Source organism: Stigmatopora nigra, chromosome 10 (assembly GCF_051989575.1).
Source record: "Stigmatopora nigra isolate UIUO_SnigA chromosome 10, RoL_Snig_1.1, whole genome shotgun sequence".
Classification (NCBI taxonomy): domain Eukaryota; kingdom Metazoa; phylum Chordata; class Actinopteri; order Syngnathiformes; family Syngnathidae; genus Stigmatopora; species Stigmatopora nigra.
This window is the reverse complement of record NC_135517.1, coordinates 706,034-723,245: the sequence shown is the minus strand read 5'-3', so window position 1 is coordinate 723,245 and position 17,212 is coordinate 706,034. Positions and strand designations below refer to the sequence as shown.

General features: G+C 42.3%; 1 protein-coding gene across 3 annotated transcripts; it reads right to left on the bottom strand.

Annotated features, from left to right (window-relative positions):
* Positions 1-1,417: 1,417 nt before the first annotated feature.
* On the bottom strand, positions 1,418-16,981 carry mtss1 (MTSS I-BAR domain containing 1). 3 transcript variants are annotated; one of them, XM_077725955.1, is made up of 14 exons: positions 16,235-16,981; positions 11,622-11,683; positions 10,688-10,761; positions 8,179-8,263; positions 8,002-8,093; positions 7,847-7,921; positions 5,857-6,014; positions 5,672-5,779; positions 5,197-5,294; positions 5,046-5,121; positions 4,736-4,894; positions 3,696-3,963; positions 3,480-3,506; positions 1,418-3,149 (listed from the first exon to the last, which is right to left on the bottom strand). In XM_077725955.1, exons 1-14 carry the CDS (start codon positions 16,304-16,306, stop codon positions 2,254-2,256), a joined length of 2,250 nt encoding a protein of 749 aa, XP_077582081.1. In that variant the 5' UTR covers positions 16,307-16,981; the 3' UTR covers positions 1,418-2,253. The 3 variants fall into 3 exon arrangements, with proteins under 3 accessions (XP_077582081.1, XP_077582082.1, XP_077582083.1); XM_077725956.1 differs by lacking the exon at positions 3,480-3,506; XM_077725957.1 differs by lacking the exon at positions 4,736-4,894 and having other exon boundaries at positions 16,235-16,978.
* Between the last annotated feature and the right edge of the window lie 231 nt (positions 16,982-17,212).

The window sequence follows — 17,212 nt, the reverse complement described above, 5'->3', positions numbered from 1 at the left end:
AATAAATAAAATACAGTTGAAATATGTCAAAATATAACCTCGCTTGCAATCTGGTTTGATCTGGAATCAGTACAAGACCTGATGCAATTTTGGGTGTCTATTTCATGACCTCTATTGACCATTGGAGGAAATCAATAGGTTGACCTTAGGTTGGTTCTAATGTTGGCAGGTCAAAGTGACCCGCAAATAGAGGAATCGTTGTTTATTTTAAACAAAATAAATTGTGGGTGAATTTATACAGAAATTTAAACATTTTGTTTTAACTTGACGACAAAATAGATTGGACGCCGAATGAGGTGAGGGGAGATGGACAAACTTGCGGGGGATCAAAAGGAGAGGGCGGTGACATTTTGAGGTCGTGGGGTCAAAAGTCATCTGGTTAAATGGCAAAAAAACATGAATTCTGTGAAAAAGCGATGCATTTTTGGCACGGAAATCGAATAAATATGGCGGTGCTTTGAATTTGGCTGCTTAGATTGAATCTTGTTTACCAAATGTTAACACATAAGCAAGTTCAAGACTTATGCCCCGAAATGACCTAGTCATAATAAAATGTAATGAATAATATCTATTAACAAAACATCTTAATATATATCATACAATAAACACACATCTGACTTAAATTGGCCCTTATTTTCCACATCTCATTGACTTTTCTGTTGAATTAGTGACTTGACATCGCCACGCGTCCATTTTGTATTTGCATTATTTTTCTATGGGGAAACTCGCTAACAACTTTAGCTTAGCTGCATGTTTGGGAACTTTCTTTTGCTTTTGGTCTGATTTAATTAGTGAGGGGCATCACATTTCATGATTATATTGATAACGAACACGCGTAAATATGTAAGATTATAGGCGATGGCTAATTCTCAATTTGAGTCCATTGAGCAGGTTGAAGACAAACAATGCCAAATTATTCGATACACACACGTAGCAAAGTTTTAGACAATCCTCACCTAATTTCGACGCTTGTTTTTATAATTGCACTTCCACCTTAGGAGAGGTGCATTTCTTTTTTATTTTGACTCGTTTCGCCATGATAACGGCTGGGGAGCAGCTCCGTTGAAGCGTTAGCTACATGCTAAGCTCCGAATCAGAACCACCTGATTGTCGTAGCCAATGAATGACGCCATCATTTTTTCATGTCCCGGAAGTTAACAAACGTCGTTTCCTGGACAGTGTTGTCATAGTTTTGCCCGTAATTAGCATTTCTTGTCGTTTGTCAGTAATAGGCTACCATTTTCCGGGCAAAATATCACAGAAAAAAATATAATGCCACTTTCTGGCCAAAATATCACAGAAAGTACTTTTTGACAAAAGTCAACAACCAATTCGATTCTGTAGCCCCACCCCCGAATTTCAGACCCAAAATGGACGAATTGACCCGTCAAGGGAAAAAAAACAACAGGACAGGAAGAACATTTTCGACGAGAACTGTCAATATAATTAAGATGTATTTTGACGACTCCACACGCCAACGGCGTGACAGCATTTGGAGAAAAAGTAAACGTACATTCTCTTGATTTTTTTTTTTTGGTTGTCGACGCGCTTCTACAAAAATAAGAGGGCAGCCATTTGCAGAAAAATACAATAAGCTTCAAGCATTGGATTGGGAATATAAACAAGCAACCACAGAGCACGAGAGAAAGCCAACCTAGTCCTAAAATTCAGCAAAATAAAGCGTCAAATATTAAATCCAGCCCAACTCTGAACGAGAAACCTCAGCTCAACTTTGTAGTTTGTTGTTGCATCCTTTGGACTACGAAAACTTAAACATGTAATGAAAGCCAAGTGCGCCCTCAAGTGGCGATACAGAGTACAGCGAGAGGACCTATATTCCCCCAAGTTTTTTCCTCATAGCCCGCTATGACATTTAGAAAATAAAAACTATCATTTAAAAATAAAAATAGAAAAAAACAGCTCAACTCTTGAGAATGTCTATCCTAAAACTGCTGACTATTTTTCCCCCAACATCAAATTCAGTCGTGAAAATCAGCATAAAAATGATACATCTTGTTTTTTTTCCTTTCTTTGTAAAGAGTCAAAATTGGAGCCAACTTTTGAGTGACGTGAAGATTATAACGCCAAACAAATGGAAATTTCCGTAAATTTCCCGCCTCGCCATGGGCGCCCAAAAACGGCGAACCCGCAAGCGAAACAAAAAGGCAAAAACGGTTCCAAAACGCACACGGAACAAAACAAAAATCCGCACGGCAACAAAGCGGAGGAAAGACGACCACCGTCGTCGTGGCCTCAATTGTGATTGGCCGGCGGGGGCAAGAGGGGGGCGGAGCGATCGTTGGTGAGGGTCCTTCTGAGCTTGACACCCCTAATCAGGTTCACCATGTCCTTCTCCCCTCGAACCCGCATCCCCAATTCCCGCTCGGAGGGGGGAGAAGGGAGGTCAAAGGCCACCGAGTTCTCCTGCCGGGCCACAGGCGCCCTCTGCTGGTGGGCCGGGTGAACTTGGAACGCCTGCTTTTGGAAGTCAGCTCGGACCATCTGCGCCGGAGGCGGCATGCGGTTTTGCTCCGCCTTCATCTGGTTTTGGGGCGCTTCGTAGAAGCGGTTCTGTTTGGGGAACGCCGGCTCGTGATTTGGGTGCGATCCCGACCCGGGCCGGTCGGGCCAGCGCTGGGCGTAGTCCGGTGGGACCGTGGGCATGGCCACCGGGACGGGCATCTGGCCGGGCATCAGCTGGTAGTACGGCGAGTGGGAGGAGAGCGGCGATGGCAACGCCCCCAGGCTCCGCGTGGAACTGTAGTGCTTGTTGTACGCCAGAGGGGGCGCTCCCCAGGCTTTTTCGTCGCCGCTTGGCGTGGTGGGCACCTGCGGCGTGGAGATGGGGATGGGCACGCCCCCGCTGACCGTGCCCCTGCGGTACGCCGGCTTAGTGGAGGGCTTGCGGCGGATGGTGGCCGTGTGCGAGGAGGCGCCCCCCGCCGGGTCCGAGTCGGCCAGCAGGCTGACGGCCGAGGCGGGACGCTTGGATTGGGCGAATTTGCGGTACTGGTAGGCCAGGTCCGAATTTCGGGGCATGGTGGAGGACTTGTCGAAGTCCGACGGGATGGCCACGCCCACGCCGCGGGACAGATGGTGGAGGGAGACCGTGTCGCTCTCGCCGTGGAGGGAAATGGACTCGTAGTCCACTGGAAAAGAAGAGGGAGAAAAACTTGAGTGACAGACGATGGGTCGCCGTGGATGGCATGCGATAAAATAAGATACATTTTGAAAAGGCGAGCGACAAACGACGGGCAATCAAGTTGAATAGGAGGAATGGAAAAGACTTTAAAGTGTAATTGAATGGTTTGTTTTGATCAACTTTACTTAGTTGATGTTCTTATTCATTCATTGATGTAATTTCTTCCTAAAAATATCCATAAAAAATCATGCCACCTGTTTGAAATAGCAATAATAGCAAAAGCCTGACAGACGAAAAAGTGGGAAAAGAAGTAGGATAGTCAGAGAGAGAGACGTACCATAGAGGGGAGGCTCTCTTCTTAGAGCTGGAAAAGAAGGAAGGCGGAGTTTAAGCAAAGAAACAAAACCCAGGCCCAACACAACACCAGACGGACGGACAAACTAGCGAAAGACCCATCGTCGGGACCGGGCGAGTCGGCATTGGCCCTTTTTAATATGACGAAATCAAATGAAAACGATCGGTATGTTATAAATGTCGTCGTGTCGGCCCTTACCGTGCGTGTGGATGGTGTCCTCGGAGCAGGACGGCGTGGTGGTCTGCGTGCTGTAGCCGCTGGAGCAGTGCAGCGAGTCGCGGCTGCTGCGCGCCGCCGCCGCGTCCGACGTCAGCGCCCCCAACGTCAGGGCCAGCTGATCGCGGGCCGAGCACGATTTGCCCGACGCCGACATGGCGCGGGTACGCTCGCCGTAGGCGCTGTGGGTCGGGGCCAGGAGGCCGTTCTCGCCGCCAGTGCCGGCCGAGAGAGGCTGCTCGACGGCGTCCTGTCAAAAAAGAGCGGAAATCAGGGGGAGTGGTGGGTGGAAAAACAACGATGGAGGAATGACGTCAAAGCAGGGAGCCAAAATGGATGAAAAAGCCATCGTGATATCATAATTCCTTATTAACAGCCAATATTTTTCAGGCTATGATCCAGTTTTCTTCCTGATGCTAAAAAGCTAATTTAGCTTCCTGATGCTAAAATGCTGATTTTGCTTCCAGATGTTAAAATGGTAACTTAGCTTCCAGATGCTAAAATCGAATTTAGCTTCCAGATGCTAAAATGCTAATTCAGCTTCCTGATGCCAAATTCTAATTTAGCTTCCAGTTGCTAAAATGCTATTTTAGTCTGCTCATGCTAAAATGCTAATTTGCTTCCTCATCCAAGAATACTATTTTCGCTTTCTCATGCTAAAATGCTAATTTGCGAATTTCATCCTAAAACACAAAGTTGACACATCATTGACTTTCCCGGGCAACACAAAATGATGCGGTGGGCCAGATATGGCCCCAGGGCCGCCACTTGGACACCAGTGGGCAATGCTCAAGCTATGTACCGCTGGAGGCCATTCACTTTAAGCACTGATTAGTACACATATAAGCCATACCCTCGATTCAGCCACAAATACGGCATATATGTGAGAAAATACGGTATGTACTAACATTCATTAAAAAATAAAAATGATTTTTGAAAAATGGAAATACATGAGGCAGACTGTGACGGGATGCCATGAGCTAGCACGACAACACCAAACAACGACAAGCGCGGCGTCTCACAGTGGTGGAATCCCGCCGGCTGGCGCGGCGAGCCAACGCCGGACGCGCTCGCCGCCCGGCGCCGTGACCGCGCTGGCCCACGGCCGGACGCGGCGAGCTGCCTTCGCTGAGCGAGCGGCCGCTTTCGTCGCCGCCCAGGAGGTACCGAGAGGGGCGTGGCTATTATACAAACAGGAGAAGCAACGTGTCCTTTTATTTTGAAGGGGCCTCGTATTTTTTAACAGGAAACTTAAGATTTATAAGACGATTTGAGGAAGGTAAAAGCGGGTTTTTGGGGGATTTGTGGTTGTAAGGGTGAAAAGATTGTTACCTGGAGGTGGACACCGTCCACAGCACAGCTGATGGAGTCCAAGGAAGGGACGTGTCGGACAGATCCGGATTGGTAACTAGTTCAAAAAGATGACATGTGTTCAAGGATTGGAAAAGTAAAAAAATAAAAATGAAATTAAGGTGAAATTTACCTGCTGATGCTGCTTTTGCGAGAAAGCGTGTTGCTAGGGGAGGCCGGCGGCGTCTGGTAGGTGTAGCTAAAGTCTGAACCTTTTAGGTCTAAGATAACCTGAGGAAAAAAAAATATCGTGAAAAGACGTTTTTAATATGTGAATTTTTTCTTTTACTGACGAGTGAAACACTGAATACTATACATGAGTGGAAAAAGGTAAAACAGCAATATTAGCATAAGTACTCCACTAGAGGGCGACAAAGTAAAACTAACAAGGATAGGAATTGCCATTAAAAATAGCTAAATATCAAAAGCAAGAACTTAGTTTCTGCAAATTCATCAGGTTAAATTATAGATTTTTGTTGTTCCAAAATCATTTTGTAAAATCTAAAAATATATTTAAAAAAGCTAAAAAATAAACAATGTTTTAGATCTATAAAAAATAGAATATTCAGGCCCTTTAATCCAGTTCAACCCACACCAGATCTGGTTACCTGCTCGCTAGCCGGCGGTAGCTTGTTGGGCTCAGCGGTCAGCGTGGTGAGATCTTCCAGGATGGTCTGCAGGTGGGTCACCTCGCCCAGCATGTTGATTTCGTGGTCCTGAACGCAACACAACGTCTTTAAAGCGACAAGCTCGACCAGACCGCTTGTTTCCGGCACCCCCGATTGACACTAACCAGGACGGGCTTGAGCATGGTCACGAAGGTGCAGTAGCGCGCCCTCTCCTCTACGAGCGCCCGACACACAGCCCGCTTCTCCGTCTCCTCCAGGACGGCGTAGCGGACGTTGACGTCTTGCAGTGCGCTGTCCAATTGTCCACGTGCTTGGTCTTTTCCTACAAATTACACAAACACACACACACACATCAGCAAGATTCGTGTTTCCCCAAAAAGTGACGCAATAGTGAATCAGCTGTTTCTCACATGCTTTGATTTGTCCTTATTTTCCCCCAGTATTGCGCAATAGTGGCTCTGCTTCCTTAATTTTTGGTCATTTTTTATTCTTTTTAGTCCTTGTGGAGAGTCATCATAGATTAATTTGTTAAAAGTGGACAGTTGCAGATCATAATTATTGTGAAATAATTTTTGTCAACGATAATAAAAAATCAAGAATTTTAAACTGTAGTTACACCACCCGGCCACCGCGGAGAATGGGGGCGCTGTTTCAAAAATGAACGCTCATCATCAAATTTCATATTTCGTATTCTCATCTTATAAAGTAAGCAAGCTAGCATAGTTACTTTCATATTTTCATGAGGAAAATCATTTATTAACTTATTTACAGAAGTTTGAAGTTTCACATTTGAAACAAAAAAAGATGTAATAGATGGTAATAATTAGCGATATCTTTGATCATTTTATTTTTTAAATTGTGATTACAATTTTTGTTATATCACCCAGAACTAACTTTCATAAGTTATATAATTATTGTGGCAGCCTTAAAAGTGAATCAAATCAAGTATAGAATGACACAAAAGGCCTAACCCAGTCTTTCATCATCAGTAATTAAATTAATTATAGTGTCTTTATGTCTTTTTTTTTCTGGCAGCAACCAATTCACTTCCACTTTTCATCAACTTGAAGGCGACTAAACCAGAAGTTACATTATGGTCCGTTTTTGTGCTTCCTCAGGAAAACCTCTTCAATCCTTTTGACCCCCGCCTTTTAAGCTCCGCCCTCCCGTCACGGGTAACCCAATGTGAAGCGGCGGCGCACCGCGTAATGACAGAGCGTGTCGGAAACGTGCATCCCAGCGTAATTATATTTCGCAGATGAACTCCAGTGAACCCAAAAAAGACATTTAGAAGCAAGACGACACCCTGAAAAAAAGGTCCGCGGGGGTGAAAAAGCAAAGAAAATAGTTTTTTTAAATTTTTTAATCTTTGATAATGGCGGTGTTTTTGTTTTTTGTCCTTTTTTGAAGGTGTGTTTGAAGACGTGTCGGGGCGTTTCCCGGCTTTTACGATGATAAACGCTCTTATTATTTGTTGCCAAGTGGTAATCTCTGGTTTGGGGGAGACTGGGTGTGTCCCCAAAACTTCCCTTTGTACAATTATAGAAGAAAAAAAGGGAATTAAGTCAATTTAACAGCGATAGATGGCATAGAAAATACTTTTAAAGATCATCACGGTTGTTTTGCATCAACGTTTTTCCACTTTATCCTCACTAGGGTCGCTCGCGGGGGGTGCTGGAGTCTATCCCAGCAGACAGGATCAGTCGGCAGCCAATCACAGGGCACAATGACATAAACAAGCATTATTATATTATTATTATTCATGCTCATACTCATACCTAGCGACTTTTAGTGTTAGCCAGCTAGCAAAGCCTAGCATGTTTTTGGAATGTGGGAGTACCCGGAGAAAACCCATGGAGAACATGCAAACTCCAAACAAGTGGACTGCCCTGAATTTGAGCAGATGAACCAATCGGGATTTGAACCCAAGACCCCAGAGACGTGAGGCCGACATGCTAACCACTCAACCACCGCGCCACCACTCAATAGCATCATAATTCTACACCTGATATAAGCATGAAGCTAATGGATGTTCTCTGTTATGTGAGTTTAGATTTTAAGGTTACTAGACTGAATAGTTTTATAAACTACTAAACTGAATTAAATGGATTGACAATGAGAGTTATGGATCATATTTTCACAATTGAATCTTACCTTTTTTCACCTTCTTCTGTAGTTTGACAGTGTCGGATGATTTCTTCTTGATATCTGCCCGCGCCTTTTTATATTCTGGGGCAGGGGGAGGGGCATATATTATAATAATAATCATAATGATATAAATCAAGATTTTCAAAGTTATGTTGACAAACCTTTGGCATGATCTTTGTCCAACTGATTGGCCACTTTACGCCACTCCTCCATCTTGACCTCCAACGGCGTGATCAGACTTTCCGAGATGGCTCTGTGTGGGGAGGGGGAGGGGGGGGACATTTCATTTACATTTTCTTTGAATAACAGCATAGATTTAAAATGGCCGACGGTCTTACGTGGTGAAAAGTTTGAGTTTGGACTCGATGCTGCGGTGTCTCATACACATCCGGGTCAAGGCGGAGCCAATCTCTTTGGTGGCGCCTAAAAAACAAAGCATTGGGAATTCAATAGACCGAAATGGAGGGTGCCGGAGCAGCCAAACGTCCCCCACAAAAAAAAAATATCACATTTTGTGGCAGCTAAAGAGAAATTTTCAGAAATTTTGGGACCCTTTTTTGATCCTACAAAAATAAAACAGAGTATATGCTCTCATTTTTAAAATTATTTTCTTTTTTTTATAGTTAATTCTTGCAAAGAAATCAAATAAAAACACAAACAGCATACCCACTATACATGAAGAATTCAAAATACATTAAAAAAAACCTCTACACTGAAATATGGATTCATGTACAGTGACAATAAAGTTTTCAATTCAATTGACGCATCATTGAAAAGGAAGTGAGTGTGCTCCTTTCAAAATAATGGAACGTTATGACCATGTGCAAAATGCAATGGCTGCTTGGTGATAACAAAATAACAGAAAAAAAGAGCTGTCCCGTGGATGCCTGCGTAAAAATAAACAAACGCCTCCCGCCAAAACAAACAGGAAATGACGGAATCCGACGGCATATAACTTCCTGTATTTGTCCATTTGTGTTGTGAAGACGCACACATAAAGGTGTGGCCAAGGCTTGTTTGCTTTAATCGCCGTTTCCTCGCCATTGAGTCATCAAAGCGTCCGCCGCCAAACACTTTTCTTTTTTGTTCGATTCCCTCCCGCTCGAGGCCATTAAAACAAACCCACCATTTGTTCAAGGAACGGCGTGACATTAAAGCGCTCGTAAAAAAACATTTATGAAGATTCAAACTCTTAAATTGCGAAGAAAGGACAACATTTTGTGGGCTGGAGGGAGGGATGACGCGGCAGTTTGCGCAAGCTAGCTAGTTAGCTAACTAGTGTTTCATTGAAAGCTCTTAATATGAAGTAATATGTACTTTTTTGTGTTTAAAAAAAAGTTTTGGGTGAGGTCTTTGGGGTTCCCGTTTGCGTACGGCCCCGCAGGGAAGCGCAGTTTCGATGCTTTTATGTTCCCCTTTCAAGACTTTGGCCGCCATTGTGTGGCGTCCATATTGAATTACCAAGGCTTTTTGTGGGCCACATTTGTGCTCATAGTTATTAATATCACACAAAGACATACAAATGACGGCTCATATTTTGAAGACCAATAACATTAATTTTTCATTCTCCTCTTTGACGTTAACTATTAAATTCTGGTCAAAATTTAAGTTTTCATGTTTCATGATGGCTTTTATTTATTTTTAAATGGTTCTAAAAATATTGCATGACTTATTTATTCTTTTTTTAATAGTTGTAAAAAAATGCTGGTTACTGATTTTAGATAAGTTTTTTTTCTCCTTAAATTTGAATATAAATGGATTTTTTTAAATTTTATTTCTTTGTATTGGTGTTTTTTTAAGATACATTCTCCCTATATTTTTGATTTTTCTGATTTGTGGACTGATTTTCACAGCGTGTTATTTTTTAAGCGCTAGTTAATATACCCACATTGTTAAAGAATATGTATATATATATTAATATTATTATGATGTTGTGTAATAATTTAGCATTGGCCGCCGTCCTTGGGAAACTTCCGCAATGTTGCATCGGCACCTTGTGATGCCAGTGTGTGCGTGCGCGCGCGTGTGCGTGTGAGTGAGTTTGCATTGTGAAAAAAAGAAGCCCCGTGATGCCGATGACGTCATCGGTTGCCGTGGAAATAAGTCACGCAAAAGGGAAGTAAGATTTTTCTTTCTAGAAAAGCAGCAGACGACAAAACTTTGGAAATTTGGACATTTCTGAAAAAAAAGCGAGCACTTATGACAACAATAGACGCAATATTATTATTTATTAATTATTAACCTGTCCGTTTTTTTGTTATTTTTGCACTTACCGACTTATTTATTGATTATTTAGTTGTCTGTTTGTTGTTGTTATTTGTGGACTTTGTGGTGAAAACTTAAAATATCTTTAGAAGTTAATAAAAGTATTGAATTGGATTTCAAATGAAACTTGTTTTGGTGGAGCGTCAGCTGTCGAGGCCAGCAGCTGACGGGCCGGAGAATGCGCCCGCCCAAACGTAACAACACAGTTGGGGGGAATGCGCTCCGTCAACATGTACCAGCTAGCGCTTAGCTAGTGCTCAGCTAAGTGCTAACAGGTGCCGCTTGGCCCTCGCGCTGGTGCTTTTGGGGTCATTGAGTGAATTTAAAGTATTTGATCCAGTTCCCAATATGAACTTGGACTGGATTGTCATCCTAAGCAACTTGAGACGTGAGGAATTTGAGTTATGCCGCTTCCAAAGCTTTAGTATTAGCGTTAGCAGGACCACAACAATTCGGGACCACACCACATGAACGTGACGCCAAATTCAACGGATTTTGCTACATCAAGTGAGACAACCATTGTTTTTGAAAATGACGAAGGGGTCTGGGTATGACGGAGAAGAACGGCCATTGGGTGTTTACCTCGGGATCCCATGGCCATGTCGGCCACCTTCTGAAAGGCATCCAGGAATGCTCCTGTCACCAGGATGGTGGTCCTGAAAAATAACAGAAAAAAACAATTAGAAAAAAATAAAATGCCTTGAGATACGAGCTTAATACATTCCGGAAACAAGCTTGTATGTCAATTTACCCACGTCTCAAATCAATTTTTCCCCATAGAAATGAACTACAGTAATCCCTCGAATATCACGGCTTCACTACATCAAGTTTTTTTTCCGTGGGACATTTTTTTCATGTATATTTTTATGTTTTATGTAAGTTAATCCTCTCTTGTATCCTACATTTGCTACTAGGACTCAGCACTGAAGTCAACATTATTTTAAAGTATTATTATTATTTATTTACTTACAATGATGCAACCTGTATGCCCATTGCTGGTGGATATCTTTATGCAAGTTAGATTCGGCCATAAAAACAGTCCGCCGTTATCATGAGCAACCTCTCGCGTACTTGGCGACCTTGTCCGTCTCATCTGCTCGTATCTCAAGGCAATATCTCAAGGTAATATTTCCTCATATCTCAAATTTATCCTATGTCAAGGTATTACTACTGTAGTCGGACAATTTCTTCCCGCAGTGGATAAACACAGGAGATGAAATGCCGACGCCCTCAACCCCACCACAAGCCCCTCCCCCCGGCCACCCCGCGTGAGTGGGTTATTGAACGCCTGACTGCTAAAAAGCCACATGAGAGAGCGTCAAAGGCCATTCGGCAGGGCAACTGGGAACCCTCGGAAGCCACATCGTCATCTTCAATAGAACCATTGTCTTCGACTGTCTTTACTACCAGTTGGCTAGCGTGTGCCATGCTATGCTAGCTCGGCACACATATGGTTCCATTAAAAAGATGAATCATATTTGGAGATCCCATAATTGGACACATTATCATCACTTACCTGAGTTGTGATTGAAGTTTGACTCCTTTGGTGACAAAGTCCTCCCACGTGGGATAACTAGCCTGCAAAAAAAAACAAAAAAAAACATTATTTTACATTCAGGATGACAAAATGACAACCCGACTTAAAAAAATCGAGACCCACGCTGACAACGAGCCAAATTTAACGCCATTTTAAAGCCTTTTGGCATCATATCTAACAGCTCAAGCTGATTATTATGCTTGCTGCGTATGACCTTGCGAATGATTAAAAAAAAATGGAGGGAGATTGCTGGCGGGGCGCCGGAGCGCCACAACAGCGGCGCTGCTTTCGAGGTATTACGGAGGATTAATAGCCTGGGCTAAAACTCTCATCGTCAGATAATCTGCAGTTTTGATGAGTCATGGAGAGCCGGGCTAAAATTGCTCAATGACTGAGACGGAATAATCTGCTTGCTATCGTTAGCGTAGCGAAAGCAGGTGGAGGTTGGAAACGGCGCTCCCGGCGCACCGCGGCACAAACCGGTTTTGACGGATGATGTCATCCGAGGCCGAATGCGGCAGCTGCTCGGCCGCGACCCGTCCGACCTCCGATAAAATGGCGCTCTGCCTCTAAAATGCTAACAATGTAGCATAAAGAGATACCTCTACTTACAAATGCCTCTAGCTACAAACATTTCAGGTTACAAAATCCTTCTAAATGTAAATACAGTTTGTGTGTGTGTGTTATTTTAGAGGGAAAGTTTCTTAGTAACATGATGGCGGCCTCACCCTGCACGCATAGAACAAGTTTTTACATGCTTGTTATTCATGTCATTACATAAATAAATATTTTTTTAAATTCATGTTTGTCTGTTTCTAGCATTTTTTAATAGAAAGTTGGGATGCTGGTCATTTGCAAAGGTCGTTTTTTGAAGACGGTGGAACGAATGACCGAATTTACATAAAAAGTACTTGTCTACTTACTAAATATTCAAGTTAAAAAAGTTCTGGAAGCATTTAATTTTGTAATTTTGGCTGTTTAACCCGAATCCTTGTTAAAAAAAGGAGGAAAAGAAACAAATACTGAAATATAGCAATGGACTGTGAGGCTATTGGCTAACTTTAATATGAGAAAACGTTGGCGCGCCATTTTTTGGTCAAAGTTTATGAAGCAGTCTCCAAACAGAATGGAAGACTTTTGGAGAGAATGCGTCCCTGGGTACTTCTCACCTGGGCTTGAAATTCTAGCCGGCTTTCAGAAATTTGACGGTTCTATGCAAGGTCTGCGCTAATCTATAATGTGCCAAAATTTAAAGAAGGTCAGATTCCGGTCATTGCTTTGGTTATTAGTATTAATATTATTTTATGTCAGTGTACAGAGACGAAAAATTAACTCTCCAAATTTAACAATATTCCTATAATGCAGTGCTTCTCAATTATTTTCTGTTAGGGCCCCCCCCTAGCAAGAAGAAAATTAATCAAAATATGACAATGTTCGGCAGCCCCCGCTATAAAAAGTTCCGCTAGCCGTTATCCGATGAGCCGAGCTGGTTTAGCGTTAACGACTTGGCTAGTCACCTGCCAAGGAGACCTCCTTAATCTTTATTTACTGTGGCGAGGGACGACCCAGGGGAGTCCCGACCGAGGCCGGGTCCAAAGAAAGACCTCATTTAGCGTTAGCGTTAGCCGCTAGGCCACAGGACCTCGTTGTTCCTTCCCGTATGACTGGCGGCTGTGTGAGCGTGATTTCCATTTCCATGGAATGACCTCTACGGGGAGTTCCAGCTGCTGAGATCGGAGGAACCCTGGGCTAAATTTAGAAGGAGAAACCTCAGGGCCGTCCTTGGAGACGGACGACCGAGGGAAGGCCGCCCAGCCGTCAAAAAGAAGAAGAAAAAATCACTCCGCCACTTTTAAAAAGAGGCTGCAAAAAAGACGCGGGTTCACGACTAGCGTAGCGGAAGCTATCGGTAACGCTACTGGACCAGTTTTTGTTTCATGTGGGCCATTTTAGATATAATATTTAGATTTTTTTTAAATTAATAGTTTAAAAGAACTGGATTAAAAGCCCTGAATATTCCGTTTTTTATAGATCTAAAACACTGTTTTTCTTTAGCTTTTTTATATTTTTATATTTTACAAAATTATTTTTGAACTAAAAACACAGAAAAAATTGATTAAAAATGACAATTATGAATTTAAAGGGGGAAATGTGGAAATGTAATATACTAATCTATACTCTTTATTTTAATTTGATCCTAAAATAGAAAGATTGACTTTCCCGGGCCACACAAAATGATGCGGCGGACCAGATTTGGCCCCCAGGCCGCCACTTTGACACCAGTAGACTAAACAAAAGTCGGAAAACAAAGTGTCCCAAGGATTTCTAGCAAAGCTACAAGTAATGATTAAGTATTTTAAGATAACTAGCATTTGTTTTCCACAAGCTATTTGTTACCTTTAGCAAAGTCAATTCCAACAAGCCAAGTCAAACAAAAAAACAGTTCAAAGTTCTGAGGTCCCGGGTTCAAATCCAGTTGGAGATTTTACACAATCGCCCCTAGGTCTGTGTGGGTTTTCTCCGGGTGCTCCACTTTCCTCCCACATTCCCCAAAACAGACATGCTAGGTTAACTATACGCTAATTTGTCGCTTTATCTCCTCCTGGCCCGCGATTGGCCGGCCACCGATTCAAGGTGGTCAGCTGAGCTAAGCTCCAGCACCCCCTGCGGATCCTAGTATGCATAAAAAGTCCAAAAAATGAATGAACGAGTGAATGAGTTCAAATGAATTAAACGTGCAAATGCTTTCCAAGTTTGACAGACAAGCGGCGGTAACAAAGGGGGCGGAGCCTGATTGCCAAAGCTCATTTCCAGGAACGCCAATTTGTTCATTCCGCTCGTTGCCCCGGCGTGTCATTAAGGACAGGTGGAGCTGTTTACGGCACCCCCCGCACGTACTTGATGAATCAAACGTACTATTAAAGCGTGGCTAAACAAATAGCAGTTGATGAGTCACCTAGCCCCGCCCTCCATTCGTCTCGTTACCTGTTGACTCACGTCCGTTTCACCCTCTGCGCACCTTCACCTCGCATATTTCACCGCGTTCATCTTTTGAGATAATCGTCCGCAAAAAAATGATTGGAATATCACGAGGACGTCAAGCTAGCAAAAAAAAATCCGTAGCTTTTCAATATGGCGACACTTTTTACAGCTAAAATGAGAACAAAATATTTTTAGTGGACTATTGGTAACAATAATAAGTGATACATTGACAGTCAAAATAATCGTGTTTTTCCATGGCGCATTTTTGTCATTATTAGCATCACGAGAAAAGCATTTAGCGAGCCGATAACTTTACGATAGGGTCACGTGACCTCGACTGAACGAATGAATTCGCTGGAGATGTCGCCGAGGATAAGCGACCAACGCGCACGCCCTTTTCTGCAGAAAACGTGCCGGTACGATGGCGTCACGTCTAGCTGGACGGGTTCCCTCAGGCGAGCGACAAATTGTTTTACGGCAAAATGAAACGCGGGGTTCTTCGTTTTTGAGATGTCGTTGGATTTCTCAAGATGGGATTTTTTTTGATGAGCTGTAAACCCGCACCTGAGCCGGCCAATAGGAGTAAAGAACAATATCTATCTAAAAAAGTAGGGTAGGGAAATAGTCTAAAATGTATTTTTCTATGTTTTTTTAACCAAAATGTTATTTTTTGAGGTTTTTTTTAACCAAAATGTTATTTTTATATGTTTTTTTAACCAAAATGTTATTTTTTAAGTCACATTTTGTCATTTTATTTTGAAAGTCAATAAAAAAATATTTTGTAGGGAAAACGAAAAGGATGATGAGAAGGTAATCATCATTTAAATACAAATTACTATAAATGTACTATATTTAGGTGCGAAAAAAATATTGCAAATGACATTATATGTTATTTTTTCAGGTTTTTTTTTTACATATTTATTCATACAGGCTGCGGAAACTGACAAAATCATAGTAGACTAAAAAAATAGGCAAAAAAATTGACAAAACCAAAACTATTCCTTTTTTTGCCTTCCTTCCTCTTTTCCATCTATTCATTTTGACATTAGTTATGGTTAAATTGAGCTAGCCAATCAAATTAGACCAAAAAATTGATTTCATGGCATTTGCTAAACAGCAACTGATGTCAAAAAGCATTAAAATGTGTTAAATATGGAATTTCCTCACAATGTCCAACAAAGATACTAATCCATGGACCAAATTCCGTCACTGCCATTGACTACTACACAAGTCAAAAATTGATTTAAAAAAAAACAAACTCATTAATCAAGGTATTATGTCTTGAGATACGATTAGTTTGAGGGCACACCTGTGTTAAAACGCCCAAATAGTCAATTAAAAACAAAAGCAGGTTTGTTCGCAATCTTATTTTATGACATTTAGGTTGTTAAAATTGATAATAGTAAGAATATTAACGTTTGGATATTTATTTTTTGACAGAAATAATGTTAATAGTTACTATTTTCATCATATAAACATTGGGAAGCCCGACAATGTGTATTGAGGAAGTGGAAAAACCACTTCAACAACGAAAGTAGCGTTTCGCTCCTAATACTGCGATTATGTAATCCATAATTATATATTTTTTGAGAAATGTTTAATAAACTTACCTTCATGTCGTTCATGATGAGCTGGAAGAGACCTCCCAATGCGCTGCATTCCTTCTCTATACCCGCATCCATTTTCCGCAAAGGCCAAAGAAAAATCCAAAGAAAAATCTTCTCCAGTCCAAAAAAAAAAAACCCAAAATGTTATGAAATACTCCCAATGGTAAAAAAAAAATCAATGGCGTCCTTTTTCGGAAGGCGCGGAATCGTCACAACAGAGCAAAGTCCACTTTTTGTTTTAAAAAAAAAAAAAGGACCCCAAAAAAGTCCAATGGGGAAAAAACACGGAGCCGGAGAGAAGAAAGCTTTTCACCCGATGCTAGCCGCGGGCCAAGTAGTTAAACGTCCCGGAAAAGAAGACATTTTTCCGGAGTAAACGACTGAAGTCAACCGGAGAAGCGAAAAAAGTTGGAGACTTACTGCGAGCTAGCGGAGGCTAGGTGGCTAACTCGCTAGCAACCTGTAACTAGGAGTGAACATGGATGGCTCGTCCAATTCCAAGGCCCGTCCTTCTTCTTTTGGAAATAGGAGTTTTCTAAAAACGGCGGCACGTCATTATTTCCAAGCGGCAAGCTCGCGTTGCTTTGTGACGAGTTTAAAACGCCGTTTTTTGTCCTTTTAATCTTCCACGGTCTCCGTCGGACCGGGCGACCTCCGTCCAGACTGACTTGCTTCTAGTGAGAGTGTGTGCGTGTAGTGCGTTCGACGTTGTGTACGAGTGTCATGTGTACGTGTGGGGTTTCAAGTGAGTCGTTGCCAACAACCTCTGCATCCGGTTTGGGTGTCAAAACAAAAGACAGACAGGAAATGTCTTTCCCAGACACCATTGAAACACATGGCTCCGTGTGACGTGTCACATGATTTGAGCTTTGAGAGTTCTTCTTTGGTTTGTCTAATCGTGTTCAGATCCGCCTTTGTCACCTAAAGAGAGTTCAAGTGTTTTATTTTGAAGTTTAAAACCCTTAATGATGCGGGTTTGAG